Raw genomic sequence first — 25,454 nt, forward strand, 5'->3', positions numbered from 1 at the left:
TTCCGCGAGTCAGAGCAGAAGAGACCGTTTCCAACCCTCTGCCTCAGAGCAGAGAGACCTCAGTCTGTTCTTCAGTGAGCTCTCCAGGCCACACTGTCTCCGTTTCTGTCCGTGCTGCTATAAACTGCAGCGTCCTGGGTTGTGCGCCCCTCCACAGCGCTCCCAGTCCTGCCTCCAGGTTGGGGCACGTCTCTGCCCTTTGTGCTTCTATAACCGCCAGCCGCTCCCAGTTCGCTCGCGACTCCGCCACTTGGGGTTCTGTCCCGGGGACTGCAGTTCGCGTGCGCGCGACTTTGCTGCTTGGGGTTTCCACCCCGGGGGTTGCAGTTCACCGGCGGGACTCCGGCGCACCGGTTTCGGTCTCGGAGGCTGCAGTTTGCGTGCACACGACCGTCTCTTTGGTTCTCTTTGGTTTCTGTCGGGGGGGGGGGGGGTGCGGGGCGCTGCGGTTCGCGTGCAGGTGACCCTGCTGGTCTGGTTTTCCACCCCGGGGGCTGCCCTAAAGTCCTTTCCTGACGCTACCGGTCTGCAAGTCTGTGCCCGTCCGCAGCGCGAGGCTGTTACTCACCGGTGGTGTAGGATCCCCACAGCCAGGCACCCTCCCACCGCCGTTTATCCTCCAATATCTGCCTGCAGGATCATGGCTCTCCATTTCATACCTCAAAACCAACCGCCTGCGATATTCTGTTTGTAGAGATCCAGATCTTCTTACATCTCAGGCTAGTTTCGTGGGTGCTCAGAGTGGTCTGGTAGATATCCAGCTCAATTCCGGGGACCAGTTGAAATAGGGTCCCCTACTCCTCTGCCATCTTTCCCCTCCCCCCTATTTCCATTTTAAAATACATGAGTGCTGGTCTGCTCTCCCCCTGGGGACAAAAGAACTCTGTTGCCGAAAATTTATCCTCTATTTAATTAGGATAATGTTCAGATCAGCAGTTTAAACACCAATAAATTAGACTAATAAATATTTAAATCAGTAATACCTGAAGTTCTTAAATGATATTGTATACTTCATTTCACAGAAAATAACATTAAATAGCAAGAGGAATTTGCAAACTCAGTCTAAAAGAAAATCTGGTCTAATCAGTTAATAAAGCCAATAAATTAATATGTCATTTTAAACCATAATATTTCGTTTTATTTCCTCTAGCTCTGCCCTTGCAGCTTTTTCTGCATATTACAGAGAGGATGCAGAAATGCATTTCACTGCCCTGTAAGAGATTTTTGTATCTGAAACTGGTAAAGCTTTGAGTCTTGGCTCCAGCCCCCTTGATTCTCTGATTCCTACTTTATTTAGTGTACAGCCTGCTATGGGCAGGTAGAAAGGCCCTTCTTCACTAGCAGAGAAGCTGAGGCATGGTCTCACACCAGCGTTCCCTCTTCTGTTGCCTTGACCAAAACATCTGTGAGCCCCTAACCATGTGAACATTTTGTTCAGAGGATAAACATTGGCTCATTTTCTCATTTTGAAAGAGGGACCCAACTTCCCCAACACAAAGTTGGCAAACGTTCTGTGAGGTCCTATCTACACACTGCTGTGGTCATTGGCAGGAGCATACAGAGCAAACAAAGTTATGAAAGTACCATTTTACCGCCAGTGGCCAAATTCATACCACCCCTTCATTTTCCTTTACTCGGCTGCCCACAGCGGGCTCAGATAATTTCTATCAATTTAGTTCCTTGAGGAGTTTGGAGGGGAACACTTTTCTACTTATAGTACTTTGATTTTAAAGGCCATCAAAAAAGAGCATCCATTAAAATGGGGATTGGGGGTGGGAATCTAGGATGAGAAAGCTAGTAAGAAAAAAGACGTTGATGTAGTCTTCTGGACTTTATCTGGTTAATCAGGGTTGCAAAGACCAAAGTTTGCCACAGCTCTATCCAGGTGGCATTAGACTGGCATGCTGAAATGTCACCATGGAAAATTAATCAGTTTCAGTGTACAGATTTCCAGACCTTTCATTCAGGAGTAGGAGGGAGAAGATAAATTTAGTTTCACCTGTGGGTCTATAAAAATGATTTTTAAAAAAGGAAAGAGAAATTTAGGGCATCCTATGAAGGGTACAGGAGTGAATCTCAGAACAAAGTCTTACTTCAGGAAATTACATTTAACTTTTCACCACTCTGCTAGATGTCTTTCTTCCCTGCCCGGTGACATGGCCCAGCAGTGCATGGCACTTCACTTGACCGCTATATGGGGCTGAGCAAAGCCCTCCCAGGAATATCTCCTTATTCCTCTCTCTGGGACATGAGGATTATCATGTCTCCCTCACAATCACCTTCCCTCCCGAGGTGGTCAGTTGTATCTTGCTACAAATACATTTAACTGCCTGGTAAGAGATTTTCCTGTTGGAATCTAAGACACCTCTGGAGCTTTGCTTGGGTTGATACTTTGTGTTTGTTTGCCTACTGATTTCCATCCTCTGTGTATTTATGATTTCCAAGCCTTCATTTAAAACTGATTTCCTCTCATTTCTGTGGTTTAAATACATGGGCAGAAACAGTGAACATCAGGAAGATAAATGGAAAAATACAGGTATGACTTTCAGAAACTGCAAATGAGGGTCTTTAGACTCCAGCCCGGTTCTGAAGTTTTACTGAGGAAGCCACAATCTTGTGACTCTTGAGCACTGGCCATTTTCACAGGGGTTCCCTTGCATAGAAGTGTGTGTTTGCATATGACGTGGGGCAAGGGTGGGGTCACTAATTACAGTGCAGTGGGAATGTATGGAGCAGCATTGTGACCATCAAAGTTCCAAAGCCAGTTCTGCTCAAATCCACATTCTCAGTGCTAGAAATGACCATTTCCAAAAGACTGTCATCTTCATTTATCACTACTCTATCCACAGATAACACTGCCTGACCCATACCAGAAACCTGTAAATATATGATAGATGAATTAATGAATTTGAGCTTTTGTGGCATCCCACTATTCTCTCCTAGCATTTGAAACCAGTATTCTATTTTGATTCTTTGTTTACCTATTATTTTTTTCTGATTATATAGTGAGCCCCTAGAAAGAAGGGTCTGTGTCTTGTTCATCTCTGCAGTTTCAGAACCTAGAAGAATGTTGGGCACCCAATAGGCATTCAAAAAGGAATTGACAAGTGATGAATCTGTAAGCGGGTGAATAAATGGTTGAATGGATCAGCATTGCATTCAATTTTATACAATCACTTGCTTGGACATGTGGAATGCACTGCTCCACTTCTGAGGGCCTTGCTCTTTCACAGGTCCCCCGGGACCCCCAGAGGCTGTGACCATAGATGAAATTACAGATACCACCGCTCAGCTCTCCTGGAGATCTGGACCTGACAACCACAGCCCCATCACCATGTATGTCATTCAAGCCAGGACTCCGTTCTCCGTGGGCTGGCAAGCAGTCAATACAGGTACCATATTGGATGCCTGGTGCTGGTGTCTCACAGAGGCTTCTAAAACTCAGCATAACAGACAAAGCACCGTGGCAGAAGCCAAGGGCCATCTAGGTTCTTATTCAGACACAGCTATGAATGAGACATTATGGCAGTATTTCCTAAACCTCAGTCAATGGTACTATCATTTATTTAATATTTTTCTTTATATCAACTCATATATCAACTCACGTTTGTTTGCTTTTGAACTTGTCCTAAGCAATAATGTCTATGAAATGCTAGGTCTGTATGTTGGTTATATTTTTTCTTAACATACATATTAAAATATATTAGTTGTAAAAATAAAATGCATCAATCTGCATATTACCTAAAATTATCTGTGTACTACTGATGATACACTTTGAGAAGCAGTGGATTATGCCAGTCTACATAGTCTCTGTAAAGTTTATATACAGCTCTCAAGAAACCAGTAACTAAGGACTGCCTAGAGCCTCTTGACTTGCTATCTATTTTTTTTTTAGTTGGCTAAATTTGGACATGAAGAGGCATGATATTTTCTTATATTAAAAACTATGTGAGGGGCGCCTGGGTGGCTCAGTCGTTAAGCGTCTGCCTTCGGCTCAAGTCATGATCCCAGGGTCCTGGGATCGAGTCCCACATCAGGCTCCCTGCTCGGCAGGAAGCCTGCTTCTCCCTCTCCCACTCCCCCTGCTTGTGTTCCTGCTCTTGCTCTCTCTCTCTCTGTCAAATAAATAAATAAAATCTTAAAAAAAAAAAACTATGTGAGTTGGCCATACCATCCCTGCCCCTCCAAATTGACGCTTGTTATTTTATCTAGGTTTCATTTGAGGAAGAATGGACAAACAAGTAGTTATTGCAAGCAAGGTACACACTCCTCTAGTCCCCAAGGGTTGGCTGTGTGGTCTTGATGTTTTGAGGTAGAAATGCATGGAGTGATAGGCCTAGTTTTGTGCAATTCAGATGAATCATATTGATTTTAACAACCTCATTTTTTTTCACATCAGCTTATCCAACCTCAGAAATGGGTTTCTGTGTTTCCAGCTCAATCTCTGACTTTCTTCTGAGTCAGAGGAGTGCTTAGGAAGGAAAGATAGAAAAAATCTGGAAGTTAGGGGATCGTGCTAGCCCTGACTCAGCTACTCAGCAGATCTCTATACGACTGCATCTTCCTCTTCTGGGCATGATAATGATATGGGCATGATAAGAATTGTTTATGACCCAAAAGAGAAACAATTGTGAAACATTTTTAAGAACAGGAAGTACTACAGAAATATAATGAAGAAAAGGAAGAGGATGAAGATGCTACCGCTGATAATAATAATGGTTAAAAAAAAAAAAAAAACACTAGAAATTACTGAGCCCTTGCAATGTGCTATATGCTCTGCTAGGTGCTTTTTTTTTTTTTGGATTTTCTCAACAGTGTTGTGAATAGATATTGTTATTAGCCTCATTGTATGGTAGGGAAACCAAGGCATGGAAAGGTTAAGAGACTTACGCAAGGTCATCGGGCTACTAAGTGTGGGTTCAAGTTTAGAATCCAGATGGTCTAACTCCAAAGCCCACACTCCTTACCTTTGGAGGCTAGGACTGTGTTAGTGTGTCCTAAGGAGGCTGGCAGCCACTGAATCCTAGTCACCAGTATGATGACCTCAGTTTTGTCACAGGAGACCTTCCTTTGAGTCTTCTGGGCCACATGGGAAATCTAATTATTTTATTATTTTATTTTATTTTATTTTATTTTATTTTATTTTTTTAAGATTTTATTTATTTATTTGACAGAGAGAGACAGCGAGAGAGGGAACACAAGCAGGGGGAGTGGGAGAGGGAGAAGCAGGCTCCTGGCTGAGCAGGGAGCCCGATGCGGGACTCGATCCCAGGACCCTGGGATCATGACCTGAGCCGAAGGCAGACGCTTAACCGACTGAGCCACCCAGGCGGCCTATTTTATTTTATTTTATTTTTTAGTAAGCTCTACACCCAATGTGGGGCTTGCACTCACAACCCCAAGATCAAGAGTTGCATGCTGTACTGACTGAGCCAGCCGGGCACCCCTTACATGGGAAATCTTTATGACAACCCATTTAGAACTCAAAAATCTATAAATTGAAGACAGTAATTTTACTTTACTCATAGAATAGTTGTAAAAAGTAAACAGTGTGTCCAATACTGTGCAGTAAATGCTGAAAAACGTATTAGGTGATAGTAATAATGATTACTCAAGCGCTTTGGGGCCTTGAGCATGGAGACAATGTCCATAGCTTGTTGGTTTATGACATCAAACAGTAGGCCATGTCCTCTTGGGAAGGAGCCCTTCTCCAAATACTGCTGGGTGAATACTGTCAAATTCTACCTCTCTGACTCCCTTTTTTGTGTTTTTCATGGCCTTTTCTTTTATGTTTACAGATTCTTTCTTGAGACATGTTAGCACAGTTCCTGTCAGTGGTATTATAGATTTGTAATATTGTTAATTTCATTATTATAGTAAGTTATAGAGCTTGGACCACGCAGTCGAAGGTGCAAATCCAGTGCAATCTTGTGTCAGTAACTTAATCTTTATAAGGCACATTTTCCTCATCTATAAAAATGAAGACAGTAATTTTACTTTACTCATAGAACAGTTGTAAGAAGTAAACAGTGTGCCCAATACTGTGCAGTAAATGCTGAAAAATGTATTAGGTGATAGTAATAACGATTACAGTCAAGTGCTTTGGGGCCTTAAAGACCGTAATGTCATCTGCTGGCATCTGATTTGAACTTGTTAGTTTAGCAAAAGAGAATTCTGGGATTACTTCCCTGTAACAGCTGTTGTACAACTCGTCTCAGACCAACTACAATGCCCTGCACACAGTAATGGTGATGATGATGGATGGAAGCTCCTATCTGCTTAACGTGGAATCCTGTAAAACATCCCCACCTTTCGATGTCTTTCAGTCCCAGAACTTATTGATGGGAAGACATTCACAGCGACTGTCGTGGGTTTGAACCCTTGGGTCGAGTATGAATTCCGCACCGTTGCCGCCAATGTGATTGGGATCGGGGAGCCCAGCCGGCCCTCGGAGAAGCGCAGGACGGAAGAGGCTCGTGAGTAGCAGCCAGGACACAAAGTCGGTGCCAGTGGCTATGATCTCTTAGGGAAAGGCTTTGAATTCTTCCTGCTCTTCAGCCCTAATGAAGCTCTGTTTTAGCACCCCCTTCTCTTGAATGATTATAATGATCAGAAATCAGGCCAGTAGATGCTCAGCTTACTGAGTTTCAGTCAAGAGTTAAGTTCTCACTTTTCACTGGGTCTCCTTGTACAGGGAGAGACACCCCGTGCTTAGTTCTTTGGAACGCCAACTCTTTCTTCATTGGCTCACTTGTCACCAAGATTCTTCAACGAGGAATTATTTTTTTAATACACACCCACATTTCAAATGAAATTAACACACAGAAATCACTAGTTGCAAAGAATAAGTTCTTCAGAAATATTCAGTAAAATTTTCTCAGAGTATCAACCATTCCCAGAAGCTAAGATTCAGAACATCCTGCCAATTCTTACAAGCCCAGTCAGCAATTTAGTATGACCCTCTGTGTTCACAGCCTGAATGAGCACAGGGTGAGAATAATGTGCATCTGCCTCAGTTGTACATTTCCTTCTCTCTTGAGAAGTAGGAGGCCTGCGTGTGGGTCTTTGCGAGTCCCCAACTGTGATAAGGCCAAATGTTTGTTAAAGGTTTCTAAGCAAATGGGAATTCTGATTTGCACTCTTTGGACAGAAATCCATCTAGATGTATTTCATTGGCTTTCACCGAGGGAACACACCCAGTCACCAATTTTTAAATTCTGTCTGGAGTCTTTTGTTTATATGATGATAACTAGCCAATCCCTATGCTCTCTTTTCCCCCGCCAAAACTGTCATTGAATTGATTACTCTCAGCAGTCCTGAGACTGCTAATTTCCCCTCTTTTACAGAGCATAATTTCCCCTGTTTTACAGAGAAAACTGGGGATGAAAGAGGTTAAGCACAGTGAGCCAGGGGTCAACCTATGTCCACCACCTCCTTCAGCACCCAGCTCAAAACTCGGAGGAAGGCCTCCGAGAAGCCATTATCCCAACCCTACCCTGAGCAGCCTGCTACTTCAGATCACCACTGCACTTCAATCTGTCTGCACCGTATTGTTGTTTATTGTCAACATGCCTCTGTAATTGTTCTGCATGTGCTCTCTACCTCCAAAGAGATTGTAAGCTCTGCATGGGCTGAGTGTGTATTGTCTGTCTTTTATGTACTACCGCATAGTTAATAAACATCTCTCCAAGCATTAGAACCAGAACCTCAGTCCTTTCAAACCACTGAAGCTCGGCCTCTAGGGATGGAGCTGAACTCATTTGGTCAGACTTGTCACATACCTTGTGTACCTTGTTGAATGGGAAACAGGTAACTAATAGCAGTTTCCTTGGTACGTTTCACTTCTTTAAGCTGATGCTTTGGGCCGCTTGGCCACACTGCTTCTGATCTCAAAAGACAAAGATATGTTTATCAGCATATTTGTTTAAAGTGAGTCACTTCATGGGCGCCTGGGTGGCTCAGTTGGTTAAGCGACTGCCTTCGGCTCAGGTCATGATCCTGGAGTCCCGGGATCGAGTCCCGCATCGGGCTCCCTGCTCGGCAGGGAGTCTGCTTCTCCCTCTCACGCTCCCCCCTCTCATGTGCTCTCTCTCATTCTCTCTCTCTCAAATAAATAAATAAAATCTTTAAAAAATAAAAAATAAAAAAAATAATAAAGTGAGTCACTTCAGCCAGGCGACCTTGCTGCCCCTCATTTGCTTTTACCACCTGACATGACTTGTTTTTTGTTTCCTGCACAGTCCCCGAAGTCACCCCAGCTAACGTCAGTGGTGGTGGAGGCAGCAAATCTGAACTGGTTATAACCTGGGAGGTAAATGAATCATGGAACAAAAGGAACGTATGGTAGTCTAGGCTATTTTATTTTTTTCCTCTGTGTTGAACAACTCTGAGAAGTCATCTCCTGTGTTTTTAAGAGCTAAAATTCAGTGGCGTGCAAACACTCCCTCTCACCTAGCTGATGGGCAGCAGGAAAAGATGGTGCTTGCCCATCAATTGTTGAATTAAGTTTTAATTGGATTCATCACAGAAAAAACAATCATGAAATGGAAGACAACACAAGAAAAAATATATACGTATATATATCCGTGAAGGCTGGTTCAAAGAAAACCAGTTTTCCTTCCTTCCTGAATTGATGCATAGCCACTTGATTTAAAACCTCTGCCAGCAAAAGATTTGGTGTACCAGCACAATTTCCTGGCAATTGGCTTTGCTTCTGGAGCGAGCCCTCTTCTATGAGGTATTTTTAAAACAACTTGGAGGCAGGTTAGTTACCAATTTATTAAAAATTGATTTTGAGAGAGGAGATTGGAGTTTTATAAAGGGTTCTTAATGTTTTTGAAAGATTCTAGACAATAGTCCCCAAAGTTAAAATCTTTCATTTGACTAAAGCCCCAGCAGTAAAAGAAATTACTCACCCCCTCCAGCTCAACTCCTCAGTTCTGAGGGGGAAGATCTTGCCTGAGCCAAGATGAGATCTTCAATGAGATCTTTTGTCTGTTTGGCACTGGAGGAAGATTCATATTGGACGGAACATGTTGCATTGTTGGATCCTAGATCAACTATCCACTGAACTTCCTAGTCATTTCTAAGAACTTCAGAGCTAGGTCTCCCCCATCAAGAAGCTCGGCTCTCCTCTGCAGGTTCTCACTGGGGTTTGTTTTTTTGGTTTAACCCTACTTCAACACCTCATCCACAGCTAAGGTAGGCTGATGGCAAGCCCCACACCTAAGTCTCTTGACAAAATCCAAAGTAAGATAGGTGGGCAAGAAGGTATATAAGAATGTTGGAAGGTAGGGTGAAATAAAACAACTTTAGCGTTTGAATCGAACTGCTGTGCTTTCTGAAGACTACCTCCCTTCTTTCCCAGACGGTCCCCGAGGAATTGCAGAATGGCAGAGGCTTTGGCTATGTGGTGGCCTTCCGGCCCTATGGCAAAATGATCTGGATGTTGACAGTGCTGGCATCAGCCGATGCCTCCAGATACGTGTTCAAGAACGAGAGCGTGCGCCCCTTCTCTCCCTTTGAGGTTAAAGTGGGCGTCTTCAACAATAAGGGAGAAGGCCCTTTCAGTCCCACCACAGTAGTATATTCTGCAGAAGAAGGTATGATTTATGCTGCCTCTATATGTGATATTTGTTCACTTCTGAGATGGTGTTGATTTTAGGACTGAGCTGTCCGCCAGCTCTCCTGGATCTTAGTCAAGTCAGTTGGCTTTCCTTCATTCTTATGCTCTTATTTTCATAATCCAATGACAAGGACTCTCACCTGTGGCAAATGCTAATTAAGAAGGATATGTGTTAAAGGAATTGCTAGCTATGAAAACTTGATGCTTAAATTTAAGGAGTCCTGGGTTACTTCCCTTCCGCCTACCCCCAAATTTAGAAGCCAAAGGCTTTGTCTTTACCATCTAAAGCACCACTCCCTTCCAGCTATTAATCATGGCTCCTCTATGAAATGATGGTTAGGGTCATAATCACTAAGGGCTGTTATACAGCCATGAGTTATTTATTCTTTATAATGCCAGTATCTAGAAGCCTATCCTGATGAGGCTGATAGAGTAATTACTTTTTCCACACTTATCTGTAGAACCCACCAAACCACCAGCCAGCATCTTCGCCAGAAGTCTGTCTGCCACAGACATTGAAGTTTTCTGGGCCTCCCCCATGGAGAAGAATAGAGGACGGATACAAGGCTATGAGGTAAGCAAGAGATATGTACATTGGGTCTGGGAAAGATCTACCCTTCACTGACACCTTCAAGACACTTTCTATTGAGAAAAAGACTCAGATTCCCATTTAGAGGAATTTGTTTCAGAGAACAATCTCTTCTAGTAGACATTAGTTGAAGCATTAACATTCCGCTATGAGATTACCCTTTCTCTGGTATACTTGAGAAATCTTTTCCAAAATACTTGTGGGTCTAAGCATTTATAAGAGGGTTGGCGAAATGAGCTTTGACTTTTGACACATGCAGTATCACTTGGGCTCAAAATAAATATGGGGGACAAGTGAGAAATAGCCAACAATGGTTGTGCCCATTTTCCATCTCGCTATGAAGCTAAGAACAAAAACAGGGGCCCTTCCTATTGCAGATAAATTCTCAGAGCATACCAAGCCCTTGGCTCTGAAAGTTCTGCTTATGAGTTGGTATAAAAAATTAATTCCATCATAAGAATCTGCATTTTTTTAAAAAATCAGCTGATGGCATTGGAAATATCCCCAAAAGGTATTTCCAAGGTCTTCCCTTTATTTTCTCAGGTTAAATACTGGAGACATGATGACAAGGAAGAAAATGCTAGAAAAATACGAACAATTGGAAATCAGACATCAACAAAAATCACCAATTTGAAAGGCAGTGCGCTGTATCATTTAGCTGTCAAGGCATATAATACTGCGGGGACAGGCCCGTCCAGTGCAACGGTCAATGTGACAACCAGAAAGCCACGTAAGAACATCTTTGCTCAGAAATATTTTAGGGATTCATCAGACATATCCCCAGTTCATTCCCCATCCCCACCTCCCAATGATCATTTGCATACTAATTGGTATCATTATGTGGATTCAAATTTACCTTAGCATTTTAACTAAACCTTTCCGAATACCATGCAAAATTCATTGCTCCAGAGGACAGAAAGATAAATGTTTTTTTCCTCACTGGGAAGGGCTACTTCTTTTAGATATAAATGTTAGGCGACCAACTGAATCTTTTTCCATTTGCAATGCTGTATCTCGTCAGATTTTAGGGACCTTGAAGACACATATTAGTGCAATAGCCCATTAAATTGCCTCCACTCTTGAATTCTAGTAAGGAGATATTCCTCAGAATCCATTGAGACTTAATAATCTGTGACTTCGTATATCTTAATTTTTTTATAGCACCAAGTCAACCCCCCGGAAACATCATATGGAATTCATCGGACTCCAAAATTATCCTGAATTGGGATCAAGTGAAGGCCCTAGATAATGAGTCGGAAGTAAAAGGATACAAAGTGGGTAATTTCTTTTTTGCAGAGGCCCCTAATCCTGATGTTAATAAGAACAGTCTCTTCTCAGGAAATCATATGAACTATGTTCTCACTTTCCCTGATGATGTCCCACAGCCCCTCTAGGCATCTCTGTCCCCAGAGTGATTTGCTCTGAGTTTTATAAATGGTCCATGGCAACAAGCCAACTGTAGAAAATTGCCTAAACTTTAGAATCAGACAGTCAATCAGAAATGGTTGAAGACCCTGTGGTTGTGTCTTCAAAAACTCATGAAGACCCACACGTGTAACATCTCTCCTGTCAGCTTTGTTTTGTGCTTTTCCTGATTGTCTTTTTTTTTAATCAACACTATCATGAATGGTTAAACATTTTTGTTCATGTTCCTAGAGTTAGAAAGATTTATATAGAGAAAAGGAAGCAAGGAATTTGTAGAAGATTCACTGGCCTATTCCCAGAGTGTTAACCTGACTTTAAAGAGCTAGAAAAGAAAATGTGAACAGCCTTGGTGCCACAATTAAAAGCAGTTGGTATTATCTTGCTTTTGTTTTACTTTTAAGCAACATTCGAGACAGTGCAATGCAGGCCAAACAAAAGCAGTCTGTAGGCTCTGTTTTGTGGCATTTTTGCACACAGATGTTGAGCTTAATAGATAGGCGGTTTAACTAGTTTAACTGGTCAGGAACTAGTTAAAGAGCATGGGAAAGTAGTTGATAAAACCAGAGCTGGAATTAGGAGTTGGTGTAGTTGGTGGTAGAACCTTGGGTATTATGATTAGAGAGAGATTCGGGAAAACGCTCCCTGTCATGGATTCCTTTTCTTTCATTTACATGGCACGGTGATTTGTATTGGACCAACAGAGAAACATTCCTGAAAAACTAATCTCCAGATCTTTTACTGGGTCCTTTTTTAAGAGCCCAGGGTCTTCTAGCATATAGCATAAAGAAATAGGAGACCCACATATTGGTCCTCTATTGACTATGTGACTGACAAGTAAATCACTTAACCTCTTGGGACTGCATTTTCTCTTTTATTAAAGGAGAAATTTTCTAGTATCTTCATAGTTCTCTGAACTTTTGCTCAGACATATCAGTTGGGCCATGAAAAAGGAAGAAAGATAGACAGCTTTCTGGGAAAAAGATGTTCCAAGCACAGTGAATGGCATGTGCAAAGGTCCTGAGGTGGGCACATGCCAATGTGAAACAACAGGAAGCATGGGAGACTGTGATGAATTAGAGATTTTCTCATTGTCCAGAAGGAGCCATGGCTTCTGAGCTCTTGCATATTGTTGCCCAACAGTGTGGACATATCTTCCAGTTTTTTCAGCAAAACCCAACATTCTTTTCATGTATAACTTTTTGGACAGTTTTAAGTGTTGACATCTAACTCAAAATAAAATAAACACTACAAGAGCCAAACAGTTAAAATATGCAGGCCAGATGTGACCCATGGGCTATCTGTTTTCTACCATCTAACCTCCTTGTTTTGCATTCGTGAAGACAGACACCGGAGAGGGGAAACAATTTTCCCACACAGATGGTGGCCAAACTAGGCTGAGTTAAGAATATAGGCTGTTGACCCAGACTGCCTGGGTTTGAATGTTAAATATACCCTTTACTGTTCATGGTACTCTGGGCAAATTGCATAATATCTTCACGTCTCAGCGTCCTCATCTTTGAAATCAGAATGGTAAGAGTGCCTAACTCAAGAGGTGATGGTCTTAGTACTTAGAACAAATAGTGTTCACTGGCCTCATTGAAGATGTCAGGCAGATTCCTCCAAAGCCACAATGCAGCTCCCCAGGGTCAAAGAGCCCAGGCATCCCATAACATGGTAGAAGGTGGTGACAGAGCGCTCGTTGCTTGTGAGGAGGACATCTCCAGGAGCCGAGTCTATGTCTGTGTCGGTGAAGTGGGGAGAGGTTCCCTGCCAGGTTCTATAGATAGTGTTTTGAATCGAAGCACAGGTCAAAATAACACAAATTAGGTGCTCTGCTACCAATCACTGCCTCATCTTTCTCCCTGGTGTGGTGGTCTCGAAAGCCAGATCACTGTGATGGTTGTAGCCAAAGAGTGGGAACAGCCATAGAACATACACACCTAAATGTTGTTTGTTGTAGTATACAAGGACATCCAATGAAGGACAAGGAGCAGAGAAAGTGCAGTTTGAGGGAAAGTAGCTGAGAGCCCTATTGTTAACCTTGATGACGGGAATGTCTCAGTGATTTAAAATATCCAGGGACCATAGCTGTTCTGTAAGAACAGAAGCACAGAACTGTGCACTAAGGACCATCCCCAAAGGGTCACTGAAGTCCAAGGAAATCACACCTTTGGGAGGCTGTGACTTCACTTTCTTTTTGGGTACTGATGGTCTGGACACTTCATATATTGATCTACATCTGGTGAGAAAATCAGAGATCCAATGGCTCCATTTCAGCAACTCTTACTGATTCCCAAGGCAAAACTTGTCATCTTTGATAACTTAGGACAAATCTCCACTTTGATGTTTCACCCAGACATTGAAAAATGGACTACAACTGAAGTAATTTCAGGTTGCTGACACTGTCTAATGTGGTAAGAACAAAAATTAAACTTCTCTTTTCATTAAAAAAAAAAAGAACATACGATGTTCAAACACAAAGTAAGCATTGAATCATGTTTGCTACTGTTATCATTACTCCCATGAATCCACTCTTTCCCCCCTGTCTTCCACCCTGGATTATATGAAATGCAAGCACAGCCTTCAAATCAGTCAGCTGAACCGAGTGTTTGGTGTAAATAAAGGTTTTACAGGCTTTTATTTAGGTTCCAATGCAGTCCCTAATATTACAAGACTGATAAGCCGTGCTGATAACAGGGCTGTTTTTTCCTGGAAATGTTTCTTTTGGATTTATATTTGAAACTGGTTAAATTCTCTGTGCTTTGGCAAGGACCAGAGGTAAATCAAAGAAGCAATTTATTCCTCAAAGCCAGATGTGCCCTTGCATCCCATCAGCCAGCCCATGTTCCTGAAGGGCCGTGATGAGACGCTTTGACACTCCTGAATGTGCCTGAGGATTTATTTGAGCCTGATCATTAACAAGGGGACGCCGAGCTGGATACAACTGATGCTCCGGAGAAGGAAGGGGGGTGCTTATGAATCTTTCCACCTTAAGGAAATTGTGTTTTCCACCTTGTATTAGAGAGATATAAATTAAGGTGATGAAATGCCAGGGAACAAATGGGATCTATACCATTTTAAGGGAATTTTTTGAATTTTATGTGTGTTTGGTTTTTATTGCAATAGTGGAGTGGCCTTATGTCTCTAACTTCAGCAGATCAGAATTTTGAAATGTGAGCTAATCTTAAGGGTCTCAAAGTGCTGTTCCTGGACCAGAGGCCATGGCATTATCTGAGAACTTGTTAAAAATGGAGATTTTCAGGTGCAACCTCAGACCCACTAAGTCAGAAACTCCAGGGTGGGGTCCAGTGATCTGTGTTTGAACAAGCCCTTCAGGCAATTCTGATACACAGGTTAGATCCTTGATCTAATCCAGGATTTCCAGCCACATTAATATCACGTCAACTCTTTTTTTAAGTATCGCAGCCTCAGCCTCACCTCCGTGGAGTCTAACTCTGGAGTGGGGCCATAGCAGGCTTTCTGAGCCTCTTCACTTTGGCCAGTTTGGGCTGGAGAACTCTCAGTGAAGGGAATGTCCTCTGCATTGTAGGATGTTTTGCAGCATCCCTGGCCCCCCACCCAGTAAACAGTAGCACCTGTTGTGACAACCAAAAATGTTTGCAGACATTGCCAAATGCCCCCCCGCCCTGGGAGAGGAGCAAAATTGCCCCTCCAGCCCCACAACGCTCCACCCGCCTTGAGAAGCACTGGGCTAGGGTGTCAGTATTTTTTTTTACACGTTCCCCATGTTCTCCTGCCACACAGCCAGGACAGAGAACACTGATCACCCACCCCTCTGTTTCTCACTACCAGGAGAAACTGGCAGTATTGGAGGATCATGATTCAGGAGTAGGGGTTTAGGAGTTCTCACCTTGCCACTTACCAGCTCTGTGACCTCATCCAGCTTCTGTTTTCTGATCTGTGGCAAGGAATAATAATGCTTGTGTTGACCAATTGTTGTGACAGTTCAACATGACGATATCATTAAGGTGCCTAGGTCACAGTCAACATCAGAAAGTGTTTGTGGGACAGTTATCATCACAGTTGTTGTATCCAAAAGGGAAGATGCGCTTGTCCAGGCTTTTAGATTTTGTTTCTGGTTGGAGTTGGTGGCAATCAGAGTAGGCAATTCCTGGCAGGGGGATGTGTTTTCAGGAGACCTAGTTGGGAACCTCATCAAATGATCCACCAACCCAGACTCCCATCCAGGGGAGGCCAAGAAGGGAAACACGAGTGGGACTATTGAAGCTATAGACAATTCTGGAGTGACAGTGATCACCACAGAATATCCCCTATTTTCTACGTAGCTCAGAAAGGGGTCGCCAGGGGGAGAAAAGGGGGTTTCTGCCCTTGCCTTGCCTTTCGGAGATCATCTCCCTGGGCTGAAATGTGCTTTCTCCAGAGGATTCATTCATATTGTATGAATAATCTCCAGATTATTCATACAATAATAATAATGTATGATGCCTGCCTTGTGCTTCTCACCTTTGCCAACGATGTTTGTTTATCTCTCATTCCCTTTAAGCTGTCGTAAACATGCTTCCTTTGAGCCAAGTCCTTCACTTATACACAATCCTTATGCACTCTTGAAAGCACCCCAGAAAGGTGGGTGTCATCGTTTCCTCATCCACAGATGAGGAAAATGAAGCTCAGGTTGTAAAGAGGACTATAGTCCCACAGTGGCCAAGTTGATTCTGATGCCAAAGCCCCTCATGTGTAACTGAGCTCTGTATGCCCTCCAAGAGGAATTTGTCTTCCAGGTGTGTTACCTGTGCCTTCCAGAGGTTATGTGAGGCCACATGGCGCATTGGTTGACTGCTGTTACCCCTGTCCCCATGCTGCAGTGTCCTCATAAGGAAACAGTGGGTGCGGATGTGCCCCTTACTATAAATGAGTCTCCCCAGTGTGTGTGGGCAGCCTGACAGCCTCAGCGTCCCCACATTTTGCTGGTGCCCAGATGAATGCTCCATCTTTGGGGTCTTTATGAGGACAGCAGGTGACACCTGTTCTTTCTGTATTGGCAGGTCTTGTACAGATGGAACAGACAAAGCAGCACATCTGTCATTGAGACAAATAAAACATCAGTGGAGCTTTCTTTGCCTTTTGATGAAGATTATATAATAGAAATTAAGCCATTCAGTGATGGAGGAGACGGCAGCAGCAGTGAACAAATTCGAATTCCAAAGATATCAAGTAAGAGTGTCTTTTTCCTCCCCTCCCCCTACCTGCTGGATCTCCTAAGTCTTCCCAGTGAGTCCAGGTTTAGACAAAGTGAAGCCCACAAAGAAAGGCTTCTACAAAAATGGGCAGTACTGTTCCCTTTCATCAGACAACTGATGTTCGCTCATCACGGGCAGCTTCAATAAAAAACAATATGACTAGTTTTGACTGATTTAATCAGTTGCCAATCAAAAATCAGATTAAAGCAGCCCCAGATCTGTCACACAGGTTTTCCCATGTGGACATGTGTGGTTTGCATCTACAGTAACTGTAAAATTATAGCTCAGAAAGTTAAAAGCATGACTCAAGTCAGAAGAAAACAAAGCGTTCTTTAAAATGCTGTAGCGATTTGTCTTTAGCAAAACAATGTAACTCTATGTCTGTGGCTGAAAATATTTTGAACTTGACACTATTAATTTTGAATGTGTGTATGTAACATGTTATTAAATACACATGTCTATATATAGTCAAGATGATCTTTATTTACAAAGACAACAGTGTGAGAATATTCTTTTTTGAGCAAATATATTCAATCTTGTTTTTGAAATACTATGTTTGCAACTATCTCAGCAGAGTATTATTTTTTATTACATGGTTTCATTTATTTAAAAAAAAAAAAAAAAAACAGAAAAGGCAAATCCGTAGAGACAGAAATCAGATTAGTGACTGGTAGTGTCTGGCCAGTGGTATGAATTGCAGCATAATGGGTACTGGGTTTCCATTTCGGGTGATGAAAAAATTCTGGACTAGATAGTGGTGCTGGTTGAACAACGTTGGAGTATACCTCATGCCACTGAATCCTACACTTTCAAGTAGTTAAAATAGTAACTTTTATGTTACATGTATTTTACCACAATAAAAAAAAAAAAAAAAAAAAGATTGCAGCCAGATACTTAAGTGTAGATTTTCATTGGCCTTTGCGTTTAACTGTCTCAAGATAAGGGGCTGGAGATAGAAATTTTCAAGCCATCAGTGAAGACATGATATTTTAAATCATGGGCACACCATCCTGAGTTTCAGACACTCTGCTTAGTGTCCATCACATTATTTTTCAGATGAGGAAAGGGTCTAGTATGTCTTGCTGATATCAAGTTATAGTAAAGCATCCACTAAGCAATTTTAAACTGCATCTGTAAAATGTGGATGCTTCTGACCAGAAAAGGAAATGTTCATTGGTCATTTCACCCTCTCCCTGAGTAAGAATTTGCTAACATTGACAAATAGAACAAGACCTCCTGGGGACAGAGGCTGCAGCAAGCCATGCTCCCAGCTCAGGGGTAATTTGCCAATTTCCAGGTGGAGTTTATATTTACTGTACCTTTTTTTTCACACAAACACTGAAGGCATTTTTGTCTTTTATTTATTTATTTTTTTAGAGGTAGGGGAGGGCAGAAGCAGAAGTAGAGAGAATCTTTTTTTTTTATTTTTTATTGTTATTTTAATCACCATACATTACATCATTAGTTTTTGATGTGGTAGAGAGAGAATCTTAAGCAGGCTCCACGCCCACTGCAGAATTTAACACGGGGCTCAGGGCTCCATCTCACAACCCTGAGATCATGATCTGAGCTGAAATCAAGAGTCCGTTGCTTGACTGACTGAGCCTCCCAGGTGCCCCAGAGTTTTTGTCTTTTAAAAAACTGGGGAGAATTGGATTCTATACTTCACTAAGGCAAGGGCTCTAAATTCTGTTGAAAGAAACCAGAGATGTGGAAGTAATCACCAAGCCACAAAAACACAAGATTGGGGTTTGTTTGGGGGTTAATTTATCTCACTCTGTTGAAATCTGACTTCATACTTTCTTATCATTGTAAGGATTGTTTGGTTTTTTTTAGATTGGTGATTCTTGGTTTAATTCATTATAAAAACAAATCTTAAGCAATTATATTGGTATAATTAATTGATATTAAATGATAAGCATGTAATTGTGAAAAAAAAACCATGTTCTCTCCCTCAAAAGATTGCCCATTTTGTTGGTCAGAGATCTTAAAATCTTGGAGAAACCTCAAACGACAGTTGGTAATCTGTTACTATGAAAAATGTAAGACCTCTAAGAAAAGGTTTTATTTAAAAATATTGAGATTATTTTGTTGGGGGAAAAGGGACATATTTAGGCAGACATGGGTTTGAATCCCAATTCAGCTATTTACTAACTGGTTGATCTTAGACAAGTTATCTTACTTCTCTGGGCCCTAATTTCCTCATCTGTTTAATAATGTAATAACAATACCAGATGTGCTTACAGTTTTTGTAAGAATCAAGTGTCCCGTGGCTCTATGCCCAACACAAAGGTAGAGTTAAAAAGGGAACAGCAACTTATATTTTGCTGCATCATCGATATAATACTTATTAGTAGCTATTAGTAATATTGAAGTTTCTTCTCAAATTAGATGTAGAATCCTCATTTTGCAGATGCATCAACGGAGGTCCAGAGACGTCCCATAACCTACTCTTAGGTTCCTGGCTCGGTAGTCATAGAACTGATATTAAAAAGTCATTAGGGGGCGCCTGGGTGGCTCAGTTGGTTAAGCGACTGCCTTCGGCTCAGGTCATGATCCTGGAGTCCCGGGATCGAGTCCCACATCAGGCTCCCTGCTCAGCAGGGGGTCTGCTTCTCCCTCTGACCCTCCTCCCTCTCATGTGCTCTCTCTCATTCTCTCTCTCTCAAATAAATAAATAAAATCTTAAAAAAAAAAAAAAGGGCACCTGGGTGGCTCAGTTGGTTAAGCGACTGCCTTCGGCTCAGGTCACGATCCTGGAGTCCAGGGATCGAGTCCCACATCAGGCTCCCTGCTCGGCGGGGGGTCTGCTTCTCCCTCTGACCCTCCCCTCTCTCATGCTCTCTCTCTCTCATTCTCTCTCTCAAATAAATAAATAAAATCTTAAAAAAAAAAAGGGTGCCTGGGTGGCTCAGTCAGTTAAGCGACTGCCTTCGGCTCAGGTCATGATCCTGGAGTCCCGGGATCGAGTCCCACATCGGGCTCCCTGCTCAGCAGGGGGTCTGCTTCTCCCTCTGCCCTCTTCCCTCTCGTGCTCTCTGTCTCTCATTCTCTCTCTCTCAAATAATAAAATCTTAAAAAAAAAAGTTATTAGGAAATTGCTCTTTCTGGTGGGATCTGGCTGGTTCTGCTGTTGCCTAAAAACCCGTGGCCTTGCTTTCCTCTGTAGCCAGGCTGAAGCGATACTGAGCGAATTTATTCTCTCTTTTCAGATGCCTATGCAAGAGGAGCTGGACCTTCCACTTCAAATGCATGTACGCTGTCAGCCATCAGCACAATCATGATTTCCCTCACAGCTAGGTCCAGTTTATGACAAAAGTTATCTAAAGGACTTGCTGTTTATAATATAAGCAACATTTAGCTAGTTGTTTTGAAGACACCCAGTACTAAGTAATATTGTTGTTCAAGTACATCTTATTACTGGAAAAAAAATGTTTTTTGCTTCTTTAGGAATGGCATTATACAGTACTTCCTCAAAGCAAATCTAGCTTTGTCTGAAGTTTCCTTGGAAACTCTGCAATGCACTGAAGACATCTGTAATATGATGTTACCAAAGCAGTTTACATATGTCCTTATATGCATATTTTTTATTATATATTTAGTGTTTTATAGAATTTTTTAAAGTTAACATGAAATGTAGATATTAATTTTTTTCCTCTGCTGTAAAATGCTATGGGCAACACAATCATACAATTATTATTTCAGAATATTTCCTTTAGAGAAAGAGTTTGAAACTCATCTTGGTAAATAAATTACACATTACTTGTACGTTTTACAAGGATTCAGTGACAGAAGAGCTGAAGATTTGGTCTGTAACTCAAGGCTACTGTATGTAAATGACTCTTTGGATGGTTAATGCATTGAATCAAGTCCTTTTGACATGTACAATATATTTTCCCACCCTGTTGTGAATTTTGTTGTTCAATACAACTCAAGATGGTTTCAGGAATGGCTGCAAATTCAAAACCTAAACTAACTGCCCAAGAGGTACCTTGTGCAATATTCCCATCCCTGAATTTAGCATTGTACAGTAAGACTTTCTTTTCACTCAACTAAGTTAGCATTGTCTTTGTAGTAGCATTATCTTAGACATTAAATTTGAAGTTACATATCCAGTAGTAACATAGGCCAAAAGTGACTATAGTCAACCAAGTCTTTCAAAGGATAAAAGATAATTTTACTATCTTTAAATGTATCTGTCTTGAATGTACGTTTTTTAAAAAGGTAATTCTCTGTTGATGGAGTCATTATTTCTTTATATATGTGTATGTCTTTAATAATAGAGCCCTTCTTTTGAATTAAAATCATGTATGGAATTTGGGAAATTTCTCCTATTTCAGCAAATAGTTGCTGCAAAGAATTTTTTCATGACACGATAAAAGATCTTTAGTATAACTGTATGTTATCTTGATGATTATCCTGTTTTGCAGTAGGTAGCTTAGTTGCTTTATAAGCTTTACCTTCTAAGTCTTAAAATCACACATTGGAAAATGACAATATCAAAAAAATATTCTTTTGAAAAGAACTATTTGTTATAATGGGGGAGGTTTTGTAAGCTGACACTTGTGGAACAGTGCATATAAAAGGCAATGAAATTTTCTATAAAGATTTTCACATGTAAACACTCTGCCACCTTTTCTTCTTTCTCAGACAGATCAAATTTGCCTGTAATTCATTATTTTTGCTTACAAATAACATAAGTTAACTTTTCAACCTTCTAGCCATATTTATCCAATAAAGTCATAATCAGGATTCCACTTGTGTAAAAACTAGGGCGGTGACCAGAAAAAATATTGTCAGTATTTCAAGCTGTGTTCCTCTCTTAGTTTGATATGGTTACTTCTTTGTTAAAATAAAACAGAACTTAAAATCACACATGCAAAAAAATCAACAAAACAATAAAATGAATGAAAAAAAATGACACCCCAGGTAGTTCCCAACCCCAGTGTAAATGATATTTACCAGTGATCTAGCATATGTAATCTTTTTTTAAAGGTATTGTTAATAAATATTCTGTCATTTGTAAAGATACTTGTCTTTTGGGAGCATTTTTCCTGCCTGCCTGTCAGGGAATTTGTTAGCTCACCCTTGTGCTCGTTATAATTTGAGACGATAGAGGGACTCAAAAGTCTCTGGCCATGATCAAAACCTAGATGACCCAGAGCCATTCCTTTGCAGTTGACAACCCTGGAGACACCATTTCAAATCCTCTTTGGAAGCACAGAGGGTCGAAATCCACAAATAAATATCCTGAAGATCAAACTTTAATATTTCCTCTTGATTAGCTAAGTCTTTTGTATGTTTAACCTAGGGATATCTGTTGTTTTAGGGTTTCCTCCACCCCGTTGCTAAAAGGATAAAATCTAAACTTGATCGTTTAAGGCCCTTCTTAATCTAATAACGTAACTTTGTACCCAGCTACACTGAGCCCTCACTGGCCCCTAAACATTGCTTGCTTTTGGTCTCACCTCTGTGCCTTTTGATCATAAAGCTGACCCTTCCTGACATGCCCGCCCCACTCTTCTTTCTCACCCAATTCCCGACCCAGCTCCAGCTCTCTGTGAAGTCTTCCCACACTTCAGCCCTTTAGGATGTCCTTCCTCTGAATTAGCTGCAAGCCCTGTCGATACCACTCATTTAGTAATTAATCAGGTACTACTTTTGGAAATCTCTTGTACTGTTATCTTGCATTTTAACTTAACTCCTGTATTGTTACTTAATTTTCCTTGTACTTATGCCTTGTCTTCCCAACTAGATTGTAAGCTCCTTGAGGGCAGGGACTTTGGTCTTATCTTCCATGTACTCTCCATAGTGCCTAGCACAGTGCCTTGCAATAAATAATCATTGATTAATTCATTGAAGGGGTCTTTGAAGTAGCATTTTGCATCAGTTGCCTGCCTGTGTGCCACAGTGGACCCAACCAGAGAAGACTGTGTCACTGTTTTTGTTAGGTGCTGGAAAGCATTAGAAGGCCTGGCTTCAAACTTTGTGCTTTGAAAAAGTCCTTTGTATCTCTCTGTTCCATCATCTGATAAATGAAGACCTGGATTAGCTGAGTCTAATTGAGCTGAAGGTATTTTAGAAAGTGCATGGTAGGCACCTTCACCCACACGCGTCTGATTTGTTAGCTTCCGTGGTGGTTGCAGGTTGGGATCACTGGTTGCAAGCAACAGAAAACAAAATTGAGCTAAACTGAGCAAACGAAAAGGAATGACACAGAATGGGTCACAGGAGCTGAGGAAACGCTGAATGGCCACACGTTGGTGAGAATAAGAACGAGGATACTCTAAGAATCCAGACTGCAGGAACTTTGGAAACTCTATTCCAAGTGCTTTTCTGGAAATGAATTGGCTTTGTTTATAATTTTGATGCTACTCTGCTCCATATCCTTGATCACGCCAAACCTGCACTCATAGCAAAAGGATAGCTTGTTGGGTGCCTGGGTGGCTCAGTCGTTAAGCGTCTGCCTTCGGTTCAGGTCATGATCCCAGGGTCCTGGGATCGAGTCCCACATCGGGCTCCCTGCTCGGCAAGAAGCCTGCTTCTCCCTCTCCCATTCCCCCTGCTTGTGTTACTGCTCTCGCTATCTCTCTCTCTGTCAAATAACTAAATAAAATCTTTAAAAAAAAAAAAAGGATAGCTTGTTAAAGGAAAATTGAGATGATATTTCCATGAGATGAGATAATAGATACTAGGAAGATCTAAGCAACACACATTCTATGCTTAGCTATCCAAGGGACTTCCCCGGGCCCTGGTCCCAAATACTACACTTGATGGAATATATTCCTACTTGGGACAGTGACTCTGAAGCAAGAGCACTAGGAAGGGGCCTATTTGCTTTGGTCATTTAACTGTTTGAAGTGCTTACTCTTACCTTCTTTTTGTGTGTGTAATCCACCTGATCCACCTGTGATTTAACTGTTTAAAAGGAAATTCTATTTTGCCAGATAATTTGATTCTCTCAGTGGTCCTGAATTTTTACAGAGCTCAAACACTCTATGTACAAAACAGCATCTTTGCATGGAGGCAGAAGACATGAATGATAAATTTCAATTCTCAGGTGAGCTCAGAATTCTTCCAGCCTGTGGGATGGGCGCTTCCGTAGCTTTTTATCTGAAGATAGAATGACTAAGTTATTCCTACCATCAGATTTTTGGTTATTTACGTCCGGGAAGCAATGTTCAATCCTGATTAACCTTTTCCCAGTCTCTCCCACCACCCTTACCTTTCTGCAAAATATACTGAAAGAACATTGAATGCTGAGTGATGAATTATAAAAAGTACATAAATAGTACATAATTAGCTACTAAAATGTCATGTAATTTTTAAAGTAATTTGGTGTAATGTAATCACCATCAGGTGATTTCTATACACTGTATTGGATTATCCATGCCACTCTTCTCCTCCATTAACATAGATAAAAGAATTGACTGTATTTTCCTGTTGTTACAATTAAAACAATTCTCTGGCCAACCACATTGAGGAGCAAGCCTTTTACAATGAAAGACTTGTTCCATTTCTAGGCACACCCAAAATTACTCCGTCAAAAATGAGAGACCCTGGACCTTACACAGGCAGCTTAATACAGTGTCTAAGAATATGGATTCTGGAGTCTGACCGCCTGGAATGCATTCTGACAATTGGTACTTATTATATAGGGTAAGGCTTGTAAAGTTCTAAATGCATAGCTCTCTAAACATTAGCAACTATTTTATAGATCAGTCACTGTTCTTTTTCCCAAGTGACTGAGATAGTCACAAAAACCAGATGAAGAATGTTGATGCTTCCCATAGCCAAAATGAGTTGAACTCAACACACACGTCCATTATCACCTTTTATTTAAATATTTTCATGTCTTAATATAGTTATGTAAATAACAATAAAATAAAAATATTTAATATTAATATTTATAAAAGAATTTAAGTAGTTGGGTCCTCATGCAGATGCCAGCTTTTCTACAAAGGCTTCCTCAGTTTCTCCATCTGGTACTGACCTCTCATTTGACTTCCAGGGCACCTCATCAGGACCCACACGTGTCTATCATCCCATTAGCTGGTATTCATTTATTTATTTACTTATTTATTTGAGAGAGAGAGAGTGTGTGCAGGAGCAAGAGAGCACAAGCAGGGGGCGCAGCAGAGGGAGAGGGAGAAGCAGACTCCCCACTGAGCAGGGAGCCCAATGCGGGGCTCGATCCCAGGACCCTGAGATCATGACCCGAGCTGAAGGCAGCCGCTTAACCGACTGAGCCACCCAGGCACCCCCATTAGCTGGTATTTAAATCATTTGTGTTCATGTCTTCTTCCCAGTACACAGAGAACATCTTAGGGTTAGAGTCTGCTTGTGATTCTTGACTGTACTTCCCAAGCACCAGGGCTGTATTCCATCCCCTCCTCTGACACGAACAAAGCTACAGGGGGAAGAGTCTCTGGCACCATGGGGACTGATTTGCTCAGCCTCTGCCCTCCTGGCAGGATGTGATTACCATATGCCAGTCCAAAAGGAAGCCCCTTTCCTTTACCCCTCATGCTAAATGGCCCATGAAGATTAAATGTTCCAATCCCACAACTCAAGTGTAAACTGCAATACTCGAGAG

General features: G+C 41.6%; 1 protein-coding gene across 1 annotated transcript in view; it reads left to right on the forward strand.

The window, feature by feature from the left end:
• Positions 1-22,719, forward strand: part of LOC102734275 (contactin-4) — an 805,863-nt gene extending 783,144 nt beyond the window's left edge. The window contains exons 14-22 of the mRNA XM_081805865.1: positions 3,234-3,392; positions 6,327-6,476; positions 8,241-8,311; positions 9,368-9,602; positions 10,087-10,199; positions 10,758-10,944; positions 11,376-11,488; positions 16,664-16,832; positions 20,071-22,719. Coding sequence (XP_081661991.1) covers positions 3,234-3,392; positions 6,327-6,476; positions 8,241-8,311; positions 9,368-9,602; positions 10,087-10,199; positions 10,758-10,944; positions 11,376-11,488; positions 16,664-16,832; positions 20,071-20,171 — 1,298 coding nt within the window. The 3' untranslated portion in view covers positions 20,172-22,719. The remainder of the gene's footprint in view (positions 1-3,233; positions 3,393-6,326; positions 6,477-8,240; positions 8,312-9,367; positions 9,603-10,086; positions 10,200-10,757; positions 10,945-11,375; positions 11,489-16,663; positions 16,833-20,070) is intronic.
• The last annotated feature ends 2,735 nt before the right edge of the window (positions 22,720-25,454 follow it).

The sequence above is a fragment of the Leptonychotes weddellii genome, chromosome 1 (genome assembly GCF_054177405.1).
Source record: "Leptonychotes weddellii isolate Sample4059 chromosome 1, ASM5417740v2, whole genome shotgun sequence".
Classification (NCBI taxonomy): Eukaryota; Metazoa; Chordata; class Mammalia; order Carnivora; family Phocidae; genus Leptonychotes; species Leptonychotes weddellii.